Raw genomic sequence first — 25,614 nt, 5'->3', positions numbered from 1 at the left:
AGAAGAAGAAGAAGAAGAAGAAGAAGAAGAAGAAGAAGAAGGAAGAAAGAAGAAGAAAGAGGAAGAAAGAGGAAGAAGAAGAAGAAGAAAGAGGAAGAAGAAGAAGAAGAAGAAGGCAGCTTTGATAAACTGCTTTCAAATGTTTCAATGCTTTCAAAGTCCCAAGGTGCTCCACAAAACGAAGGACCATGTTTTTAATGTCAGTATTTAATGTCAGTTGTGGAAAGGCAGTCTCCAAAGAGTTAACTGGGAAATGAAGAAATGGGTGGCTTGGGCACCTTAAGTGGAGGTTCTGGGAGCAGCTTTCCATTTCACTTTTCAATCAGAGGGACCCTAATGGTAGAAGATGTTGAGATATGAGGACCAGGGCTAATATGATTTTTTATTCCAAATTTTACAAAACCATCCAAACAAGCATTTCCATATAAAAAGAAAAAGATAGTACACAAATGAAATCACAAATCTCCTGTATGTTTAGCTTACTTTTTTTCATATCTACTTAATAAATCCCATCCACAAGTGTCCCAGTCCTTTCCAACCTTCCCCACATCACAAAAGACATTTTCTGGAAGACCAATATGTTCATATACATTAAGTCTTTCATATTTCACTTTTCTGTTCACTTTCTAGAGGCAGCATTCAGTTTATTCTTCCAGCATTAATTCTACGGCTGTGTAGAATGTTCTCTTGGTTCTACCTATTTCACTGTTCTTTACCTCCTGTAGTTCTTTCCAAGTTTAAAAAAAAAAAAACACTCTGGTCATCATTTCTTATGAAGCAGTAGTATTCCATCACAGTTTATTCAGTCATTTCCCAACTGATGGGCATCCCCTCAATTTCCAATTCTTTGCCACCACAAAGAGAGCTGCTACAAATATTTTAAAATATGGGTTCTTTTCCTTTCCCCCTGATTTCTTAGAGAAACAGACCCAGCAAAGTATTGCTGGGTCTAAGGATATGCACAGTTTTACAACTCTTTGGGTGTAATACCAAGTTGCTCTTCAAAATGGTTTGATCAGTTCACAATTCTACCAACAGTGTATTAGTATTCACATCTTTTCTACATCCCCTCCAACATTTTTCATTTTGCCCTTTTGTCATTTTAGCCAGTCTGATGAGTGTGAGGTGCTATCTTGGAATAGTTCCAGTTTGCATTTCTCAAATCAGCAGAGATTTAGAGCATATTTTCATATACTACATATGACTTTGATTTCTTTATCTTAAAATTATCTATTCATATCTTTTGCCCATTTATCAACTAAGGGATGGTTCTTATTCTAATACATTTGACAAAATTCTCTATATATTTTAGATATGAGACCTCTATCTGAAAAAGCTGTCTATAAAATTTTTTTGTCAATTTTTTGTTTCCCTTATAATCTTGGCAACATTTTTTCTCTTTGAACAAAAACTTTTTGATTTAATATACTCAAAATTATCCATTTACATTCCACAATACTCCCCATCTCTTGCTGACTCATAAATTCCTGTCCTATCCATAAATCTGATAGTAGTATGTTCCGTGCTCTTCTAATTTGTTTATATCTCCTTTTATGTCTAGATCATGTAACCATTTTGATCTTATCTTAGTGGATGGTGTAAGATATTGGCTTTTACCTAGTTTCTGCCAAACCAGCTTCCAGTTGTCCCAGCAGTTTTGGGCAAATAGTAATTTCTTATCCCACAAACCTGGATCTATGCTATTTTCAAATACAAGATTACTTTAATCTTTTACTGTTGTTTATTGAATATCTATTCTGTCCCATTGATCTTTCTGTTTCTTAGGCAGGACCAGACAGTTTTAATAATTACTGCTTTATAATACAATTTAAAATCTGGTACTGCTAAACCTCTTTCCTTTACATTTTTTCATTAATTCTTTTGATATTCTTGATATTTTGTTCTTCCAAATGAATTTTTCTATTATTTTATCTAATTCAATAAAATAATTTTTTGGTAATTTAATTGGAATGACATTGAATAGACAGAGGCTCTGCCTATCCATGAACAATTAGTATTTCTTCAATTACTTAGATCCACTTTTATTTGTATAAAAAAACGTTTTATAACTATGCTCATGTGGTTCCTGTGGGGTTTCTGGGGGCAGGTATACACCCAGGTATTTTATTCTTTCTATGCTTATTTTAAATGGAGTATCTCTATCTCTTCTCATAGGACTTTGTTAGTAAAAATGCTGACATTTATGTGGGTTGATTTTATATCCTGCTACTACGCTTAAATTATTGATAGTTTCAACTAACTTTTTAGTTGAATCTCTAGAATTTTCCACATCTGTTCTCATATCATCTATAAACAGCAATCATTTTATTACCTTTGCTCATTCTGATTTCTTCAATTTCTTTTTTCTTCTCTTACTGCTATTGCTAATTTTCTAATACTTTGTTAAATAATATTGGGCATCCTTGTTTCATTCCTGATTTTGTTGGGAAAGCTTTCAGCTTCTCCCCATTACAAATAATATTTTCTGATGGTTTTAGGTAAATGCTTCATATCATTGAGAAAAAATCCATTTGTACCTATGTTTTCCAATGTTTTTTAATAAGAATGAGAGTTATATTTTGTCGTTTTTTTCTGCATCTATTGATATAATCATATAGTTTTTATTACTTTTGCTATTGATATTATCATTTGTTTAATATGATCTTAGTCGAGAAGGTTCTTAGAGATATGATGGAAAAGTCCAAAGGAATGCAGCCAAGTGGGAAAAATGCATTAGTCCCAGAGTAATGCCAAAAATTCCATAATGGAACTTAAATCAGGAAGTATTTTCCCAATTGTTTTAAAGATCTATATTCCCTGCCTGATCATTAAATTGTTTCCTAATTATCACATTAGAGTAAAAACTAACTCCCAACCAATGGTCAGATACAAGTGTATGTTCTCATTTGCATTCTATACATGACACAAAGCACCTCCTACCTTTAATCATACCTCCTCAGCTGTGTAATCATGTGAACAAGTTATTGTGAACATTTGTGTTTTTATAGCTCCAGTGCATATCTACTGTCATGAAACAAAGCCACTTGGATCAATACACACTTGTATCACTTGAACTTGAATAGTATTACTATCTTTAATAAGTACAGAGTATAAAAATGGAATTTTTGTAGAAGTGAATTTTTACTTTTTAAATTATAATGGCCCTAATTAATCATTAAATAAAGATAGGAAGTATATAAAATGTTTAAAATATTTTAATGATGAATCTCAAAAGAATCATTCAAATTTAGCACATTGTATTCAAGAAAATGGCAAAGGTCATTTGATAGGCCACAATTCTGAAATAATATACAATGATGCTCAAAATATCTGTATTACCACAGACACAAAAGGAGAAAATACTATGAAGAATACCGATAACACACACCTATGACTGAAATATGTAATTTGTATGTAACTTTCTTTTCTCTTGACATTTTCAATCAAAATATGAAAGTTATGTTGACAAATTCATTGATTTTAGGTGGAAAAAATAAAATTTGAAAACAATATTGATTCATGTATTTCTGTGAACAAAAAAATAGAAAAGTGATTAAAGCTTCATATTTAGTAAGTTATCAAATTGAAAAAAATGAAACTCATACAATCATAGAAAATCTAATTTTGCCACATGTCAAAGCAATTGTCAAGAATATATAGGGAGACAATTAAATTAAAAAGTTAGAAATGATACTCATTTCTACAATATAATCTCTCATTGGATATATTTGACGGTGTTCGATCTGTTATTGTGGAGTCCAAAAAATTACATTTCACTTTGCAATTAGATATCTGATGTTTGTAACCTAGTGATTTTAATTCTGTTTGTAAGATAGTTGCATGATAGTAAAATGGTAGACAAGATGTCATTCTGTCATCTGTTAAAAGGATATGCAACTGGGGAAGGCATTATAAATCTAATTAATTCATACTTTGAAGGAAAACAAATGAAATCAGTCTTCTTGAGGAATTTGCACAGGAGGAGCAAAATTGATAACTAGGTAATATTGAGGCATTGTTTCACATATTAAGAAAATTAACACAAATTGGCATACCACATACACAAAAATGTTTTGGCATAAAAGACACCAGAATAACTTAAAAACATGTTAGATGATGTTGTCAGAATTGTTGATTTAATAAAACCCAGATTCACTAAGTCCCAATTGTTTACCATTTTAAGCAGAGAAATGGTTAGTACACATGTTACAGTTCCACCTTTTATAGATCATAAGTCACTTTCCCATGGTAGAATTACTACTCATGTATTTGAACTGATAGCCATGTGGGTCAGTGGAGTCATAAAGACTTGGTTTCAAATCCAGTCTCAGACACTTACTAGCTGTATGATCCTGGACAAGACACTTCTGTTTGTTTTAATTCACCAGAAAAGGAAATGTGGAACAACTCCAGTATTGTGAAGAGTGAATCAAACTTTCTTTGTCTATCAATCAGCAACTTTTAAATTAATCAACCAAAAACTTAAACATCACTACTTAACACTAAGTAAGAGAGTTCCCAAGTCACTTACTTAAAGTGAGTGACAACTCCAGAGTCCAAGGACCATCCCCTGGGCAGTGCTAAGTAAATTGAAAGACTGCAATTGGTTCCTGTAAAGTGGAGGAAGGGACAGGAAGTGATATGGAAAAAAGGACTATAAAAAGTCCTGAGTCCAAGGAGTTTTTCTCCTGGTGACTTGGCTTTTGGAGGTGGCTTTGGACTTGACCTTCAGCTTGGACCTTGATTTTGGTTCTTGGACAGCTTCTTGAAGAACTGCTCCTGATTCTTTTCCTTTGGACTTCTTCTTGGGTGAGTGAGTAGCTGGTCTTCCTTTCCTGGCTTCTGGAGAAATTAGTTCCAGAGATGCCTTCCTTTCCTGGAGGAGGCTGTGTTGGTGGAACTCTTTCATAAGACACCACTGTATCCTCTGGCTGAGGGTTACCAAGCCCTGCCAGGGCTGAGCTGAACACCAGAGCAACATTTAGTGTGATAGACTAGACATTTTCTCTACCCTCTTTTTACATTTCTCTACTTTTACTCTTTCCACCTCTTTGTAAATAAAGTTACTAAAGGTAATTTTGACTTGGCGACCACAATATTACCTTAGAATTTTCTTATTAGCATAAAAACCTAATTTTAAATTCTTACAGTATCTTCACCAAAAAAAAACAAAAAACTCATGCCATGGTATGGTCATGGAGTCATGAAGAATCAGACATGACTGAACCATAACAAATCTGAAATGAGAGAAGAATTAGGGTCTTCTTCCCTAATCATCCTAGTTACAAAGTGAGGATACTAGTAATATGATATGGTTACAAAAATTCATATACTTGAGATACTGTTTCAAAAATTTACAAATTTGTTATATCATTACAGGTTGTAAATAGAAAACATTCAATGTTTAGGACAAAATTTTTAAAAAAGTATGATTAGGAAACTAAAATTTTGGAACTACACAATTAAGTACAGTACTAAATATTTTGTGTCATTACATAATTTCTGATTAGCAAATTAACTGCCTTTAGGCTATCAAGAAAGACATTTGAAATTTTTAGAAGTGACTTTCAATGAATATTGCCCTTGAATTTCCAGCAAATTAAACTGGGCTCCTAATCCATTTCATAAGTCTTTTACTTCTTTGGTTGATGAATTCACAATAGATGAAGAAGAAATTTTAATTGACAAATCAATGAATTTTTAACTACAGCAACATTAAAAAGTGAATATCATATAAAATTTTTGCTAAAAACAAAAATGAATTTCTATTTCTCAGCAAGAGAGCCTAAAAAATTATCCCACCATTTCCTTCCATACATTTGTGTGAATGAGTATTTCCATTTTATTCTTTTTTAAAATCAAAATACAGAAATAAACTCAATGCAGAGCAGATTTAAGACTATTTATCTGGTATGAGGCCAAATGTTGCAAAACTTTGTTCAAACAAAAGTGTCCAATGTCGAAATTAAGTTTGTGTGTGATTATTATGTCAAACATCTTCTGACTTAAAACATTTTGTTATTTATATTCAACAAAATTTGCAAAATAAAAAAATCAACATTGAGTTATACAGATAAAAGTTCCTATGAGGTCTTACTCGATTACTTTTTAAAATTCTTTTAGAATGCCCTACATTTTTAAGATACTTGTAACTGTTTTATAAGTAGAGTTTTATGTTATATTTAATACTACTAGGTAGAATAAAAACTTTTAGTTTATTATTTCAATTGCATAATGTAAATTTTAATTTGAAGCTTTAAGTCAAAAATCTATCATCATAGAAATTGTAACCTTTTAATGAATAAATCTACAAGAATATCATGAGCAATATATCAAATTACCCTGGGTTTCACCATGCATTTTGTCCTTTCATTTGTAAAAAGTTCAGAGAACAAAAAATGCTGGTAACTAATGCACCATATTTTCCCCCAACTCTGCTTTATATAAAGTATTCAAGAGTATAAAAATAGTGAATAATGACAAAAGTGTCTATAAAAATTTTTCCCAAAACTTTTTAGTTTCTCAGATAGAGGTTCTTATGTCTAAAATATATGGAGAACTTTGTCAGTTGTATAAGAATATGAGCTATTTCCCAATTGATAAATGGTCAAAAGATATGAAGACAGTTTTTGGACAAAGAAATCAAAGCTATATGTAACTATATGAAAAAGGTGTTCTAAATCATTATTAATTAGAGAAATGCAAATCAAAACAACCCTGAGATATCATCTCATACCTATTAGATTGACTTAAATGATAAAAGGGCAAAATGGCAAATGTTGGAGGGGATGGAAAAATGGAGACCCTAATACACTGTTGGTGGAACTGTGAACTGATCATTTTGGAGAACAATATGGAATTATACTGAAAAAATTATATAAAACTGCGTATACCTTTTGACCCAGCAATACCACTATTAGGTTTATTTCCTAAGGTAATCAGGAGAAAAGGAAAAGAATCTATATATTCTAAAATATTTATAGCAGCTTTCTTTATGGTGGTAAAGAATGGGAAATTGTTGTGATGTTCGTCAATTGGGGAATAGCTAAACATGTTGTGGCATATTACACCATATGAAATGATGAACAGATTAATTTTGAAAAAACATGGAAAGATCTATATGAAATTATGAAGAATCAAGAGAACGTCACATAAAGCAACAGACTCCAGAGAAAGAACCAATGATTAGAAGTTAGTATGACAAAGTTTTATATATACATAATTTTCTTGTCACATGATGCCTTCTCTAATTGAGTGAGGGAATTAACTATTTTAATGTCACAAGCAAATTACTTTTTGAAAAAGAAGACAGGAGGAGGAATGAGTGAAGATTTAAAATTTACTCTTGATGTCAGGAAAAACTCATCTCAAATTGCAATCGGTTAATTAAGAAAGGTTGGATTTTCCCTCACTGGAGGTTTAAAGACAACTCAAGCTGGGTATGTTATGGTGTGATTTCCTTATCCAGTTTGTATGTTAGACTGGTGTTTGAGATCTCTTCCAACAATAAAATTCTGTGGTTCTAAACTAGTTTATAATTTATATTTTCACTATATGCTTATGTATCATATCTCCACCTCTGAGTGACAATGAGTAAGTCACATCTTCTTTGAGCCTCAGCTTTTTCATCTGAAAAATGAGATTTGACTATCCTATCTGTAGATCCCCTTCCAAGTCTAAATCTCTGATTGTATGATTTGTTTTTCTTTTAAACAGATCTCATTTTAGGTGTATGACCTAGCTTTAGGGATGATTTCGACTTAGAACAAAATTGGATATATATTTCATAATTAGCTACCAATGTTTTGTGTTTTGAATAGTATTGTAGTAAAATTTCCTTTTTAAAGAAAACGACCTCTGTCCCCTCCTTGGTCCTATCTATTATGTCTCTCAAAGCAGACTGAGCTCACATTAGCTTTTCTGGGTGGCTAACTCAAATTGTTGACTTATCTTCAGCTTGCAGTCCACTATAATGTCTAAATCTTTTAAAAATAAATAGCTATCCTATTCATGCATCCCCCCCCATAGTTGATTTTTAAAACCTTAGAGCCAAGACTTTGTTTATCCTAATTAGTTTTCATTTTAGAGGTAACCATGGCAAAGTGGACCAGAAAAACCTGGGTTTCAAATATGACCACTGAACAACACTGGCTATTTGATCCTAGGCAAGTGTGATCTAGGCAACTCTCTAAGACTGTAAATTGCAGATAAGGGGCTAACCCAGTGGAAAAGGGAGTTTTCTCCTCTGGGAGCTCCCCGTATGAATGAAATCATTCTATGTCCTTATCTTCCATTCAAGACATTCTATCTCTTGGCTCCAGGCATTTTTCTGGCTATATTGCATGTTTAGAATACTCTCTCACCTTAACTCTATCTCCTGGATTCCCAGGCTTCCTTCAAGTCCCAATTAAAATTCCATTTTCTATAAGAAGCTTCTCCCAACCCCTCTTAATTCTAGTATCTTCCCTTTTTCAAATGATTTCTTATTTATTCTGCATATGTCTTATTTGTGCACATTTGTTTGAATGTTGTCTCCCCTATTAGATTGTTAAGTTCCTTAAAGACAGGAACCGTCTTTGGTCCTTTCTATATCCCAAAGAGCACACTGCCTTTCATATAAAAGGAACTTTAAAATGTTTGACAAATAATTATCCTTAACTTTCACTTTATCTGATTCAATCTAATATTTTAACCTTATAGACATCCTTTTTTGGTAGTCTATCATTCCAGAAAAATCTCACAGCCAATTTTTTTAGAAATGGGAACTTTGCCTAGTTTCCTAACTCCGAGGTTCGTTTTATTATCTACTATAATATTGTAAGTTTTTTGTTTGTTTGTTTTTTTTTACCAAGTTGATAATGAAATCTTTAGGTCCAAGCATCCAACTCATTCCCAAACCACTTACATATACTTTCATCATGCCTACAACTCTTCACCTCTTCCACAAAGGGAGAAATTCTGAGAGTCATAGCCAAGATTTAGAAAAACCACTGCCCATGTTGGGTCCACCAGGTGCTAAATTCAACAATCCCTTAATCTGCCAATCTAATAGTCTTGCAAAAAAAAAATGGAAATGAGATTAGGCTGGTCTTAACCCATCTTGACAAAACCAAATGGCTCTTTGTGAACTGGTGCTTTCTCTTAAAAGCATTCATTAACTATCACTTAAAACAAAACTTGTAGGGTTTTTCCAGGAATTAAAGTTTTAAAAATTGGTCTTTTTATTCCACTTTTCCAGACTCTATTTTGTCCTCTTTCTTTAAAAATCAGCACATTTTCCTTTTCAAGTCCTATGGCACTTCTCTGGTTCTTCTGTTATCTGTTAAAGGGATGCTTTCTAAATTAGCTTCGACTTGGTCCAATGCTTTTTAAATGGGTTTTGTTTCCATTTAAGGTTGTCAGCATTTAATCATATACTCTTTTTGTAGTCTAGGGTTTTTTTGTTTTTTTTTTTTTGTTTTGTTTTTACCAAGTATGTATTAAATGCTTAAGAAATGCTTTTGAAGTGACTGGTACCATGATTGCATTACCTGTCCTTGCTTCCATCTTGTCCTTTAAAAAATCTAAACAGGCAAATGAGTTTCCTGTGCATTTACATAGGATACATCTCTTTAGACAATTTTTCCCTTTCCTTCTTGTTGAAATGGTTTCTTTGTGTCTTGAGGATTTTATTAGCATCCTATCACTCTAGAGTTTCCTTTGTCTATTTAAATTTTAGGCAATCTTCCTATCGATTCTCTGAACCCTTCAAAATCTGTTATCCCAAAATCTATAGTACATATCAAATCAGCTATGGCTTTTTTATGCTTCTCCATCACAATATTAAAAAAACAAACAATTCCTCCCGCAAAAAAAAAAAAAAAAAAAAAAAAAAAAAAAAAAAAAAAAAAAAACCCTTGCCTTCTATCTTTAGTATCAGTTCCAAGAAGAGTGGTAAAGGCTAGGCAATTAGAGTTAAGTGACTTGCCCAGGGTCACACAGTTAGAAAGTATCTGTGGTCAGATTTAAACCCTGTAGCCTCATGGCTAGAAGCCTTGTTTAATAACCTCTGTGCCCCTCTTTGTTGGGGCCCCTGAAGCCTTGCCTCGTTCGGGCCTCCAGACCAGGCCAGAGTTGCTCTTTCTCTCTCACTCTTTTTCCTACCTTCACTTGTCCCAAATCGTAAAGAAACTACCATAAAAGTTATCCTGACTTGGGTCTCTTTTATTAGGAGTTGATATTTATTCAATTCCTTGGCAACCACACTAAAACTCTTAAATATCCAATCCAGTCATAATCTTTCCCATTTTTCCTTTTTACAGTCTTCAGGTTTATTTAACATTAAAGTACCAAGGGCATCCCTATAGATCAGGGGTTGGCAACCTTTTTGGCCCCGAGAGCCATAAACGCCACATTTTTTAAAATGTAATTTCGTGAGAGCCGTACAGTGCTCACAGTGCCGCTCCTGTAACAGCGCCTGAAAAAAAATGGACTTTATGGCTCCTGCAGAAAGAGCCATACCTGACCCTCAAAAGAGCCAGATATGGCTCAAGAACCATACGTTGCCGACCCCTGTGCTATAGGTGGTTCAGTGGATTGAGAGCCAGACCTAGAAACAGGAGGTTCAAATCTGGCCTCAGATACTTCCTAGCTGTGTGACCCTGGGCAAGTCACTTAACGCCCACTGCCTAGCCCTTACTACTCTTCTGCCTTGGAACCAATCTGCACTTTTGATTCTAAGATAGAAGAGCTAAAAAAAAAATTACACTACTATATTCATTTTATTGTCTATGTTGAACACCTAGTATGTTCCACTGATCAACTGAACTGTTTTTTTAATCAACACCAAATAGTTTTGATTATTCTTTTGTTGTATAAACTGACACCTGATTTTTAGGTCACCTTCCTCTCTTCCTCTTTTTTTCCCATGAAATTTGAGATATTTTGTTTCTCTAGAACTAATATTTTTCTAGCTCTCTTAAGTAATTTTTTATCAATTGGGTAATAACAAATACAATACTTATAATAGCTAGCATTTATATAGTGCCTTAAGTTTTGTTATAGTTTACAAATATCCCATTTGATCCTCAAACAACTTAAGATAGGTCTATTTTACTTATAAGGAAACTGAGGCAGAGGTTAAGTGACTTCCCCTGTGTGACTCCAATTAAAGAACCAGCGCTGGACTTGAATTCAAGTCTTCCTGATGCCAGGCCTAGTATTCTATCAATTGTGTGATATAGCTGCCTAGGTGTTACTGTATCTTGAAATAAATTTAGGTAGTAGTTATCTTTATTATATTGTCATGGCTCAACATTAACAATTCTCGCCACTTTCATATAGGCCAATATTTTGATAGCTTGCAACTTATGTTCATAAAATTCCTAAGACATGGTAGGTGAACTTCTACATATTTTAGTTTATTTTGGATGAAAACTGTCTTCCAGCTGGGCTTTGTTGGTAGCTGGAGAAACTGATTTGTGTGGCACAGTGGATTGAGTGTCAAGCCTGGAGTCAGAAAGACTTGAATTCAAATCTGGCCTTAGATCCTTAGTAGCTTTATGACTCCGGACAAGCCATTTAACCCTGTTTGCCTACGTTCCTCATCTGTGAAAAAAAGCTGGAAAAAAGAAAATGGCCAACCACTTAGAATCTTCGCTAAGAAAATCCCAAATGGTCACAGACTCAGACTTGACCAAGGTGACTGAACAACAAATTTTACTGATGATGTTATTTCAATTAATTTTTATCTGGCTCTCTAGGTTTCTCTATGTAGACCATCATGCCAACTGCAAAATACAAGCTGAAATTTGAGGCTGTGGCATGGTCACTAGCTCTAAGAGAATCACTTTAACAATTATGAATTGGAGAATGGAGGCTAAGAGATCAGTTAGAAAGCTCTCATTTCCTTATCTTTCTAGATGAAAGCCTGAATGAAGGTGGTATCTATGTAAGTGAGAGAAGAGGAAAGACCCGAAATTGGAGGTGGAATTGACAGGATCTGGCAATTGATTGGCTATTAAGAAATATTATTGGCTATGTTGCATAGCCAATGGATTGCATAGAAATAGATTGGCTATGTTGCAAACCTGAGAAACAAGAATGGTAGGATCTTTGACAAAAAGGAGAGGGGTAGGTTTAAGGAGAAAGGTGAGTTTTATTTTGGACATTGATCTTGTACTGTTTAGGGGACAAAGCTAGAAATGGCCAGCAGAGAGCTGGAAATGGGAGTCTGAAGCTCGAGAGAGCAGAAAGCTGGATAATGTCGATTTGGGAGTTTACTTCAGTGCTCAAAGCTGAACCCATGGGACCTGATGAGTTCAATGAGAGAAAGGGTATAGTGTAATAAAGAAAGAGGACTCGGGACAAGTCCTGGGACGTACCCAAAGACAAGGAAGCGGAGTGAAAGTGATGATCCTACTAAAGGAGCCTAAGCATTGTTTTCACAGAAAGAACCACAACTGAATATTATCATGAAAATCCAGGGTGAAGAAAGTAGGCTAAAAAGAGGTCAAGACATATGAGGCCTGAGAATTGGACTTAATATTTAACACATAAATGATAAACCTGGAGAAAGCAGTTTCAATTAAGTGATGAGAACAGAAGCCAAGTGGCAAAGGTTGAGAAGTAGGTAGGTGGCAAAGGGGGAGGGGGGGAAGGGTAGAAAAGTGTTCTTTCCAGCAGCTTAGCTCTCAAAGGATGAGAGATTGGTAGCATGAGAGACGGTGAGGTCAAGTAGAAGCTTTTTAAGAATGGAGGACACATGGGCATCTTTGTATGCATCAGAGTACGGGGTTGGAAGAGGAGAAATTGAAAATTAGGAAAATGGAATAATCCAAGGGGCAAAGCTCCTGAAGTCAGAAAAGGATGAGGTCAAGAGTATATGTAGAACATGTTAAAACCAGTGGAAATACGCATCAGCCATGGGGGCGGGGGGAGAGACTCAGGGGGTGAAGGGGAAAGTAAGAGCATGAATTATGTAACCACATTAACTTTTCTAAAAAATAAATATTAATAAATGTTTTTTAAAAAAGAGTATATGTAGAAGGATTTATGTTGGTATGTTGGCAAGAGGGGCAACTTCATCCTTAGGGCATGGAACATAGGAGAAAGGAAGGGATGATGGATGAGGAGATGTGAGGTATAAAAGTGTGGGAAAGAGGGTGTTGGAAAGGGATGACCTCTATTTTTTTCAGTGAATTATGAGATGAAATCAACTGCTGAAGGGAGAGATGGTAAAAGCAGAAGACATTTGGATCGATATGGGGAATGGGTCAGACAAGAGTAATAATAGTATGTGTATAGCACTTTAAGATTTGCAATGCACTTTACAAATAACTGTCTTATTGGATCCTCACAATACCCCTGGGAACTAGGTGCTATTATTATCCTCATTTTACAAATGAAGAAACTGAGGCAGACTTGCCCAAGGTTATATAGCTAGTATATGAAGCTAGATATGAATTCAGGTATTTAAATCAGTTATCCTGACTCCAAAATCCAGCACTAACGATGGTCTAATTCAGTCATGGGCAAAACTACGGCCCCCTGATGAATACAATAAGTAGGATACAATACAATGAAACTTCAAAAGAGTTGCCTTAGAAACAGACTGACAGATGAACATTTCCTTTCCTTTGGCCCCCTCTTTAAAAAGTTTGCCCATCACTGGGCTAGTTGAAATTAATTATAAAATTAGTGAAACAAGTCGGTAAGTTTAAATGATTTCCTTACCTCCCAATCAGTAGCAAGTGATATAGACATGGCATTTGGAAAGGCATAAATGACAACAGGACAAAAAGGTAAGGGATTTCAGGTTAAAAGATAGATTAACTATAAGATCAGGATTTTGAAGAAAAGAAAACAAGGCTAGATTAAGGGTGCCAGTCTGGGAAAACAAATGGCTGGAGAGTAAAGGCTAACATGAGAATGGAGAGTAAGTTGCTATCATTTCCACCCTGACAGTCATCCTGTTATTAAGTAAAGTTTAAAGTACTCCCCTCTTTGGTTCCTACATGTTTTCAAGGATTAAATGATTAAAATAAATTAAGAAATTATTAGCTACTCTACTTTTTGGAAGACAAATATTCTAATATACATGCACATAACTGAAGTCCCCTATGACTTTATCTCAGATTTCTGATCTATTTCCCAAACTAATTTTTTTTTTCTGTCCAAGTAGCCTATAAAATACTTCAGTAACAATTAAGTGTTTGTTTTTGCCTTCATTGATCTTTACTTCAATGCTTACCACCATTTCACTCTTCTGATTCCTGGGCCTTTCATAGGCATATTAACATTCTTAATAAATAATGTTAGTCCACCAATTTTATATTTTTATAATTTACATATCACTTCAAAGATTTGTAAGTTTTTCTTCACAACAACCCTTTGAATTATACCTATTTTACAAATGAGGCAGGTGAAGCTAAAGTATCAGAGCCAGGAATCCAACTCTAAATTTGTATCCAAAATGTTTTTTCCCACTATGCCACATTGTCTCTTGAACCACATAAAAACACAATCACAAATGATATTACTATTGTCAAATTCTAAAACCAAGAAAATAGAATTTGGAGTGTTAGAATTCAGTAGGCATATATGTAAATGTTTACATATATATATAAATTTATAATACAAAAATATACATATCTTACAAATTATAAGAACTAGGGAAAAAAACTGGCCATAGACTCAAATGAAAAAGAATCTAAACCAACATTTATTTTACAGATGGGGAAATTAAGTCCTGAAGACATTAACTGACTTGCCCATGGATTACACAGTGGTAGAAACAAGACTTTCTAGTCATTCACACTTCTAGTCATTACATCAAAGTCTCAGTTATCTGTGAGTTTTGCTCCTTCGAAGAACATCTGTTCAATACGCCATGTATTTACTGGCGTAACTCACATCCATCAACACTAGGTCCAGACGTGGTGTCATTGTTGGGCAATATCATGCCTTCTAACTAAGGACATAGTTAAAAATGGCAGAGCCAGACTCTGATGAAGAACACAATAACAGAATTGTCTTCTAATGTAAAACATTTGGAGAAAAGAGTCTATTAGAATTAAAATGTATTCAATATCCAGGAATCAAAATCACTGAACAATTTAGTTTTAAAAGTTTAGTGGAAAATGAAATGCAATTTGGAATCCTTTATTTTAACTGTTTCCAGAAAATAGCAATCCTTTTCTTTCCCCATCCCCAGAAAAATGTAAATTTCTGTGCCTGCAATCCAATTTCCAAACCCCCAAACACCCTTCAAAAGGGGAGGGAATAAAAATTTAGATCAAAAAATGCCTTATTAAATCTAGTTTTTTAAAGTGGTATTAGCATCCCCACTGCTTATGTATTACTACTGTGTTCCTTCCCCCTCCCTAAAAAATCTTTTACAAAAAAAAACAAAAAAACTATAACCACAGAAAAGAAACCACCCCCTTCTCCAAAATACAGGATCAATTATGCTTTCATTTTCCCCACATTCAGCATAGTCAACCACTGTGAATGCTGGACTGTAACCTGACACTGAAAGCTGTTGTGAGGTCTGCTTGTTGACATCAGTATCATCCAGTCAGTTCAGAACAACAGAAAGACTTAGATCAAATAAAAAAGGCGTCACCCTGCTCATCTTTTGCCAAGAAAGACTCCAAGGGAATAAGTGACAAGGGAGCAAAGGCTGGCAAAAGAAAGTACAGCCGGTATGAGTTAGGAGCTAAGGGTTCTCTTCCCAGGCTGCTCTCCCAATAGCCAGGAATCTGGGTTCTCCAGGTTACTTAAGAGCTGCTGCCACCTCATGGAAAGAGGGAAAATGTCCCTAGTAATTCTGCAGTCATGTCTTCAATCTTTCCTTCTTTTAAAAAAATGTAGTTCTTAAGGAAACATACAAAAAATTTAAAAAGGATATTTTATGAGAACTTCTGAATTTTTGTGATTCTTTTTTCTAAAGGAAATGTGTCTGAATTTACACACTTTGGGGGGGGGGAAATATTCAAAATAACTTTGTGGTCATTAAACCAAAAGGAATAAAACATAACACTTTTTTCAGAGTTGATTATTAAATACCTTTACTCTCAGGTCGTCTCCCAAAACTTAGCTTCTTACAGAAACTGAATAATGCATTAGAAGCCACAAATACAGCCCACTAGTAACAGTCTCATTGGCCAATACCAGTGGCAGCATTCTGGGGTGGGCTACAAACCTAATAGCCAACTCGACCATTCAAGGACAAGAAGCCGGCTCAATCTTAACACTGCTTCCTAACTGTCCTCCTTTCCACATCCTCATTGAATAGAAAAATTTCTCTTCCTCATCTTTTTGCACTCTCCATTCTCCCTGAAATCTTGAGAGAAGCCAGCAGTGGAAATGGCCTGGCTCACGAGCTCCTCAGCGATGAGGTCACTGCCAGGAAGCCTCTATCTCTAACTGGCAATGCATGGCACTGTGTTCCTCTGCTCAGTGTCTGAGTTGATGCATAGGAGCCACCCACAAAGTTCCAAGGCTATGGCACTGCTTTCTAAATTTGAGGTGCTTGGCCAGAGAAAGGGCATTCATTGTTCACAAGTGCAAATGAATTTGACATGTTTTTCAGATGCATGCAAAACTACTTTGGGTAAATCTCTCTCTCCTACAAGTGAATTAAAACTCTTTCGTCATCTAAATGGAACCTACAAACGTCTGAGAGCAATCTGTACTATTTGGTCCTAATATTTCATGTTGCAATCCAAGTTAGTCATCCTCTGATTACTGTCCTAAGAAGAAGAATGCAAACTCAATGCGGGGCCAATTTTCTTCCTCCATAAAGAGAAAGGGGTGAGGAATTATGGGCTTTATCACTGCCATGGTTCTATAATTCAAATCAAATTTAGTAAAGAGCAAAAGAACAAAAAAAACGGAAAACGTTAACAATGATGTACAAATGTTAAAGACACCTGAGGACAAAACATCCATACAGCCGAGAATATGTCTACCTAAGGGTTGTCAAATCAGAAAGCACTTGTCTATGTGGGCCCACTGTGTATTCTTGCAGTGTTACAGATCACAAGCACAATGCAAAGGATACAGATCTCATTTTCCAGATTACCTGATGTATAGCCTGGTTAACGTGGGACCTGTGAACATGACACACATGCTGGACTATGGTTCAGCTTCAAGGTGTATGTACTACAAGTCAAAAAATGAACTGATCACTGTGGTCTGGGATAGTCACTAGGGAGGTCTCCTGGAGAGTTTTCAGCCTGACTACAAAAAGACTTGTTTTACTACATTTTTGAGTAATGTTTTCAACCTTGCTTTCCCACATACTTTAAAGACAATGTGACTATACCTGTACAGGTCTTAGATCTTTTATTTCCTATGTAAAATGGGAATGATTGTACTCACAAACCTGTCCTGAGAAAACTTGTTTTGTAGCTATTATATTGTTAAATAAATGTACATCATTATACTTTTGGAAGGGGCTCCAGGTTAAGTCACAGAAATCCCATCAAAGGTTTGAAAGAATCTTACAGTTATCACTTAATTACAAAGGATATTAAAAGATCCTTTTGGATACTGGGTAAATGAAATGGCTTTTCTGAATTCAAATGCTGTCTCACTTCCCACAATCCCCCAAATCCAAGCTCACACAATATATAGACAGGAACATGTGCATACGAATAACCCTTTGTCAGCACTTATTTACCTCCAACCCCATTCTGTTATGTTCTCAGTTCTGTTAGGATTCCAAAACTATAGCAGAGGTTCTAGATAAAAAATTATCCTTATTCATTTTTTGTGGAACTCCCATCACCTTTCTTGGTTCCCGGCTACTGTGAAAGTCTCAATTTGTCTTTAGGGCATCATCTCTCACCTTTTAAGCCAGCTTGGTTAGGATATTTCACCCTAAGACAACATACTAGAACTCCAATTGAGATCTTCAAGTTTCTCAGTGGTCCTTACATGGGACATTTTCCTCCTCCTCTCCTCCCCATCAATAACTCTGTTACTAAGCTCAGGATTCCTTCCTACTTCTTTTTTCTAGGTTTCTCATCTATCCCAGAGGGCAGCATCTCTGGCAGGTGAAGCCATAACTTCAGATCTTACATGAAAAGCCAATTAACTCCTTTCTTCTTTCTAATTTTTAATGTTACCATTTAGATGTTAGCTTTTACAAGACCTAATACTTTGAATTAATCCCCAACAATTCCCATCCCACCTCAATTTTTCTATAGGAAAGATTCATTAAGGGACTTCCCAAATTTACCTATAGAAAATAAAATAGTGATTCAAATCCCAATTTTCACCTGCCTTTTCTTGTGTTTTAGTTTTTGTCTTCAGGGAAAGATGTCAAATTACCAGAGAAGCCACATCTGATGACATTACAGGAAAGATCAATAAGAAATCAGACTTGAGTATTACTTCTGGTTCTGTAACCTGGGCTGAGTCACAAACTTCTTGGACTTCTTTCTTCATCTCTAAAAATAACCAGGTGGAAAGAGACAACTTCCAAGATCCTTTCCATGAGTCGATGAGTGAGCTTGATCCTTAGGTCAACCAGTTAAGACAGACTTGAAACAACATTTTAACTGACACTAATATAGGATCAAAGTATCTTATTTAGCAAGTATGTCAGAAAGAAGGGGAATCAAAACAAGTTTCAGTCCAGAAGCAGACTGTCTCACAATGCTAGCCTCAACAATAAAAAGTAATGGTATTTCATTCAATTACAAATACTATCCATTTATTATATGTAACAATAAAAATTTAGTAAATTTTTATAAAAGTAGCCCCACAAAGATAAATTATAATCTACCCTAGTATATAGGAATTATTTCTTTCCTAGCTCACTATAGGTTTGCCGTGTCGTAAATGAGATGTGATAAGACACAATAAATGTACCCTTATTTTATTAGACTCCTACATAATATCAGTGTGATTATGAAATCAATCCACTCATATGTGTGGATATGAGATCTTACTTAACATTTATTTTTGGCACCATACATTTACTTATTTTAAATATCCAACAAGTTTTGAAAAAGGAACATTCAGATTCGAGTGAAAATTGTCTGAAACTAAATTAAATATCTAATTCCAGGCCTTCAATTTGAAACTCAATGGAAAATCTGAGCACATAGTAGGTCTTCAACACTGTCAAAAACTACACCAAAAAAGTAGATGCTCTTAAGAGTTCCTACCAAGTTAGAAAGACTAAGTACAGGACCATCTGGTGTTCCTGATGTGGATAGAAGACCTCCACTGAGGTTCTCTGAGATTTTACCCAGTATGTTAATGAACATAATATTTTAGCAGGCTAACAGATGCCTACAAGGGTCAATTTAAAAACAATTTCTAAGTTGCCCAGAAAGTTAAAAGAGATGAATTTCTGAAATCTCCTAGGGTACTTTACATTCCTCATACTTGTATGACAAAACAAATAAAGCTTTTTAGGCTTCAGTTTCCTGATCAGCAAACTGAGATGGTTTTTGGTAACTACTAAGGTAACTTCTGAGGGCTCTTTCAGCTCTAAACCTATGTCTCAATTGCTCTATGCCAAAACTTATTTAAGCACCGAGATGCTCATCAATAGAAGGCTAACCACATCAATTCATGAAGTTAGGTGTGTTAGGAGATGGGTTTTCATCTGTACTGCTGGAGAAATTACACCAGCAACCTACAGATCTTTTGAGTATGTGACATAAAGGTTGATCAAAACAGATACTTTCTTTTCATTGTATCCATGTGAATGATCCTAGACTACACATATAATTTCTCTTTTAATATTCAAAGATCTGTATTTAATACATAGTTAATTTTTTAATTCTTTGATGATGAAGAACTGGATACTGGTTAAACAAGATTCAAAGGATAGCAGTATACTAAATCCTTGGTTAAATAATTTGTCAAAGTGATCAGAAAAAGATTTCTAAATATTATAACTGCATTAAGTTAGCAACAAAACACCAGTGCTGCAACTTAGAAAAAGCTCATTAAAAGCACCAAGATCATCAGCTTCTTATTTGACTCTTGGAAACAGGAAAGAGTGTATAACCTGCACAGGTACACAAGGGAAGAGCAGGTTATGAATATTTGTTTATGAAAACTATAAAAGCTTACAATATAAATGGTCTTTAAAGTAAACAGCTTGTAAAAGTTATATGATGTCATTTAGTAAATAACATGCATCTGGTAAGTCTGCCAATAAAATTAGGACAAAAACCCAGTCCACAAAAAATTCTAGTTATAGTTCCTCAAGCAGCTAAAAGAAATAAAGTCATGTCAACAAAGCATTGTATAAAGAATTCAATAATAAAAACTAAAGCTTTAATGGAACATGAACAAATTACAAGTACACATCTGGATTATCTACCTTCTACCCATATTACAGTATTAATGTTACAATATTCAGTTGTTGTTTTTCTTAAAAACCCACCCAGCATGTATAATGCTGTCTAGCAAATGTAAACAAAGTAGAATGTGAGGCTTTTTGTGAAAAGAATGCATTTCAGAGACCAAGTTGAGGTGAAATCTACTCTTTTAAAAAATACACCCATTATGATGTTGAAATATATAAAATGCTTATGAACTGTAAATTCATATGTACAACAAATTTCCAAGACAAGTACAGCAGTCACTTGTTGTCATATATTATGGTGATTGACTTTAAAGGGAAAATAACCCTTATTTTTGGCATAAAAAAGCAGAAACTAATATGTAGTAAACTGATGAGTATGTAGAAAATATACAAGTATACAATAGCAAGAGGTTAGAAAATTGAATACTTTGGAAAAGATTTATTAGTCTGTACAAGTTAGTTTTGATAAACCACTGCTACTTGTTACAGTAAATTCAAGATTTTCATTGCAACAGTATTTCCCCACACATCAGAATCCAGAAGCTATATAATGCCTTTTCTCCAACTGTCACTTCGCTTTCTCCCTGACCCCCAATACATAGAAATAAGGTTCGGAATATCAACTAGCCTTTTAAAGCAATCATATGATACATATCTTCATAACATCAAACAAGCTACAGTTGAGATACTTGGACAAACACTACCAACATTTAAGAAAAAGCGTTGGTTTTAAAATGTGCTAAGTACTATTATGAACAAGTCACAATGAACACACTAATTTCATATCCCTCTGGAACAAAGTGGGGGGAAAAACTTGACTGCCACTATCAGAGGCTGCATTACAAAAGCTGCAGCGCAAAAGTGCCATGAATCTAATATATATCACAGGATTAAAACTCCAGTTAAGCAACTGAGTTATTCATTGAAGTGAATTAAAAAGTAGGTCCCAATTGTGTTATTTCACTGCTAGTTCAGAAGCATCATCAGACAAATGCAGGTGACTTTTTTTGCTAAGTATCTTAAAAAAAAATCTGTAACATCAGCTTCCTCGAAAAGCTGTAAGAACATGCTGTTAAACCTGCAAAGGAATTCATCAGGAATAGATCTGTTACACTTATAGCTCCCAGAGTTTCTAGGAGTTATACAAAACAATCCAATAATCACACAAATTTAACCAAAAGGAGACCAAAATGCAGACAGACAGCTTCACAACAGATATTTGTTGGATGGATTAAAAAAAATACATGATGAATGTAGGTCATAAAATCGAGTGCACTTAGTAATGCACACCCATTTTATGTTACATAAAAGACTGAAGGTTGCAATTTGTGCATGCTTACCATAAACATTTTACCTGGGAAAGCTGATGAGTGTTTTCTTATAAATGTTCATCGCCATGATACAAAACAAATATGTGCAAACTGCAAGGTCCCTAAAATAGCAGTTAAGGAGTTTATATACAGAAAGATGACACTATCTGATCAAAAACGCAAAAGATAGACCTTCCCAGAGTTTATAACATAGAACAATATCCTCCACAAGCTCCTCCATGGCTTTCTTCCCTGTGTGATAGCCTTACTCCTTTATTCTGGTTTTCGCTCTCCCATAGTCCAGGGGTTTGAATGATCTTTTCAACAAGTTCTTCAAAGGCACATTGTACACCATCACAGGTTTTTGCACTAGCCTCTAAAATATGAAGAAAAAAATAACATTAGCCTCTAAAACAAGAAAAAAACCCTTTATTTTCTCCTACGAAAGAAAAATAAGTACTTGGAAGTAATATACAACATCTTCTGTTTGTGTATTACCACATTTTACATGGCATTATTTTAGTTTTAAGTCATCCTCCCAAGATTTATGGTTACACCAACATTTCCCACAGATCTTTCATTAGTCTTTCCTGACTTACCTTTCAAAAATTGTAACATAAAAATACCTGATATCAACCAAGGTCTTAAAATCTATATTATATTTAATATTTAGTAATTTGTACTGCACCCTAATCCAAAAGAAACCCTAGATATTACAGAGACTTTATTTCAGCGGGTGAAATGATTGTGTCTATATGAATCTGTCATTATGTGTAGTTTAAGAAAAGATTTTTACCCACGACTGGTTCATTTAAATTCATGCAAAAAGTTTTTTCCTTGGGGCAACTAGAAGGCTCAGCGGATAGAGCACCAGGCCAGGAGATGGGAAATCCTGGGTTCGAATCTAGATCAGACCATGTCCTGGTTGTGTGACCTTGGGCAAATCACTTAACTCCAACTACCTAGTTCTTACTGCTATTCTGCCTTGGAACAGATACTTAGTATCAATTCTAAGAAAGAAAGTAAGGATTTGTTTTTTAAGTTTTTCCTTATATGAAAGATTTAATTATATCCTAAAAGGAGAATGAGGGTAATCTTAATTTTTCATGTTTGTAATGCCAAGCAAGTAAATAAGCTTAAATTACTGGCTCTTTAACATTTACACAATTAAGAATATAAAACTAAAGTTGATTTTATACACAAAATCAGGGGGAAAATTCCAGAAATGAAATCCTAGTTCTTCTGTCAATCTCTTGAATTATGATTCAAATATTTAAAATAACTAAATATTTTCATTTAATATAACTTAATACAATTACTTCAAATTAAAAGGAAATTTTCAGGTAGCTTGGTACAAATAGTTCAAACATCAAGACATTATACCACTGATATTTATGTAATGCTGTTAAGTTCAAATTTTTTCACATCTACTACTTCCTTTTATTTTGGTATTATGATCCCCACAAGATTAAACAACCACCCACAAAATGAATATTAGAATCCAAATTCCTGGTGCTTCTGATCCCAGAAGTCACTCACTTGACACTTCTTTAATGAGTAGAAACTATTATAATTACTTCTTGGCCCTAGTCAGAACATACATCTTTATACACTTACCTATAAATAACATGGAATGCTTTCGTGCAAATTTTAGCCCTTCATTTCTATCAACTTCACGGTTTTCCTAAAAGAAAAATTTAGGTATTAATAAAAGTTCTGTAATATAAGATTAAACAATCGAAGTTTCTACCTTCTTACCTTATCAATTTTGTTTCCAACTAGCATTTTTACTATGTCATTTCTCGTGCAGTATGTTTCCAATTCACTTAACCAATTATCCAGCTTAACAAAAGTATCTCTTCTTGTGACATCATAAACTGAAACAGAAGATTTAAGAGCCACAAAATACACATTAAAATAATTTTTTCATGTTAAAACTTCCAAAAAATATCTCACCTCTCTTTTATAAAGTTGATTTGTCTTTAGCTAGGGTTGCTATTATCTACTTTATCCACATTAAAAGGTCACAATAAAAATCACCTGTAAGCTTATAAAAAGTAGGCCCTTGATAATGCAACTTGGCAAAGGGCGATAAGCTACTGAGAAATTAAGTATCTAACATACAAGGGGAAGTTGGTGGTTTCATCCATGGGCCTTCACCCTCCTTTTTCTCTTCCAAACTCCTAGGTCTTTTACTGTATGTTGTTCTTCATAGATCATTATGATTTGGGAGTCTGGAATGTATGAAGTGAAGAGAGGTAAAGAAAAATCAAGTGTAATTAAGGTAAATGGTGAACAAAACAACCAGACATGGATTACTATAACATGATACACACTGTAAAACCACTTTTGCTGTCAATCTGCTGTCAATAAAAAATATATGCTGCCCATTTGCATCAAGATGATATCCTGATAGAGGATCAGTAGCTTCAAATGCCATGAGAGTTGCTTTTCTACTATATGTAAATGGTTTGTGCTGAGTCAGATAGTCTTTCTTTTTCCTCCTAAATCTTGTGACCAAAGGCATGGATTGAGCAACCACTGGCCAAAAATCAGTTTCCCTGTGCATAAAGATAGCTGGTCTACTCAAACTAACCCTGCAATATTAACTTCATTAACATCCTGCACTATGCAAATTAGCCTGGATTTTATCCTTTGAGGGGAAGATAGCCAAGGAATATTCACTATACAGTTCTTGGTATGAGTAAATATTTCAAAATTAATGATGTGGCACTGAAGAAAAATAAGACTTTTAAATATAAGGTTAATTAAATGAAATTTTCTAAAAGTACCTAATTTCAACAAAAACCTAACACAGGATAACAAAACCGAATGCTTACCTAATATAACACCTTGTGCACCTCGGTAATAGCTAGGTGTCAGTGTTCTGAAGCGTTCTTGACCGGCAGTATCCTAGAAAGAACAAATCAAAATCATATAATTAATAAACCCACCTTATGATGCACAGGCTCAAAGTTTAAAGCTGGAAGGCTCCTTTTCTTTTAAGTCATCTAGCCTAGCCTACTAGTTGTACAGATGAGAAAATCAAGGGCCAAAATAGATTAATTGACTTGGCCACAATCATAGAGGTAGTAAGTAGCAGAGCTGAGTTGTGAATCCAAGTACTATGACTGTAATTAGTACTCTTTCTGTACCATGTAAACAGGAGATTTTCCAAATCTATTAAATTTAAGTGCTATAAAGTCAAAATAACACTGTCTTCAATATACCACCAAAGCATCATCTCTTACAATAATATTAATATAAAATGTTACCCCACTGGAAAATTCTCATTAAAGATGAAATGAACCAATATTAACAGATCTCTCTCTGGAGAAAAGGAATAAATATTTTATACTATTTTTGCTTTTAAATTTTTATTATGGAACACTTACTTCATTTAGAAGGAATTACAGGCATGTCATGCTATATTTTGTAAAATATCAAGATTTTAAAAGCTAAGTATACATTTGAAACTGTATATTTTTTAAAATAAACTTTAACATGAAAACATCAATCATTCCTCTGTAACCTACCTTTCCATTCTACTTATATCTAAACTTCTTCTGGTTACCTTTTTACTTTGGATTATTTAATATTTTCAACATTCCTTTACACTTCTATTTCCCCCCAATTATATCATATTCCATTACAATGATATGTCATACTTTTATAGCCATCTTTAAACTTAGATATTGAGTCTGTTTATAATTTTTCACTAACTACTAAAAGCAACTGTACATTAAATATGCTTTTAAGACTTCTCTTTTCCATAATTCTACAATAAATCCAATGGCAAGATTCTGAGTCCAAAGAGTGTATGATTTTTTTTTTTGGTAGTATTTTGTCAGATTAATCTCCAAAAGGTTTCCACTAAGGTTCTAAGTATATAAGTATTAACTAAGCAATGCATAAGCATACCTTCTTTACCTCAAGGACAGAAGCATGGAATCTGGTTATTTTTACTTACTTTGGTCAAAGATGTAG

General features: G+C 34.3%; 1 protein-coding gene across 3 annotated transcripts in view; it reads right to left on the bottom strand.

Moving 5' to 3' along the window:
* Positions 1–20,255: 20,255 nt before the first annotated feature.
* Positions 20,256–25,614, bottom strand: part of RAB18 (RAB18, member RAS oncogene family) — a 37,228-nt gene continuing 31,869 nt past the window's right edge. Inside the window, exons 4-7 of one of the 3 annotated variants that reach the window (XM_044678102.1) lie at positions 24,468–24,540; positions 23,386–23,504; positions 23,245–23,311; positions 20,256–22,003 (exon numbers count right to left, since the gene is read on the bottom strand). In XM_044678102.1, the coding sequence (XP_044534037.1) occupies positions 21,831–22,003; positions 23,245–23,311; positions 23,386–23,504; positions 24,468–24,540 (432 nt within the window). In that variant the 3' untranslated portion in view covers positions 20,256–21,830. The remainder of the gene's footprint in view (positions 22,004–23,244; positions 23,312–23,385; positions 23,505–24,467; positions 24,541–25,614) is intronic. The other 2 variants (XM_044678103.1, XM_044678104.1) reach the window with 2 other exon arrangements.

The sequence above is a fragment of the Gracilinanus agilis genome, chromosome 5, assembly GCF_016433145.1.
Source record: "Gracilinanus agilis isolate LMUSP501 chromosome 5, AgileGrace, whole genome shotgun sequence".
Taxonomy (NCBI): Eukaryota; Metazoa; Chordata; class Mammalia; order Didelphimorphia; family Didelphidae; genus Gracilinanus; species Gracilinanus agilis.
Note: the sequence above shows the minus strand (reverse complement) of the source record. Positions and strands in the feature narration are given on the sequence as shown.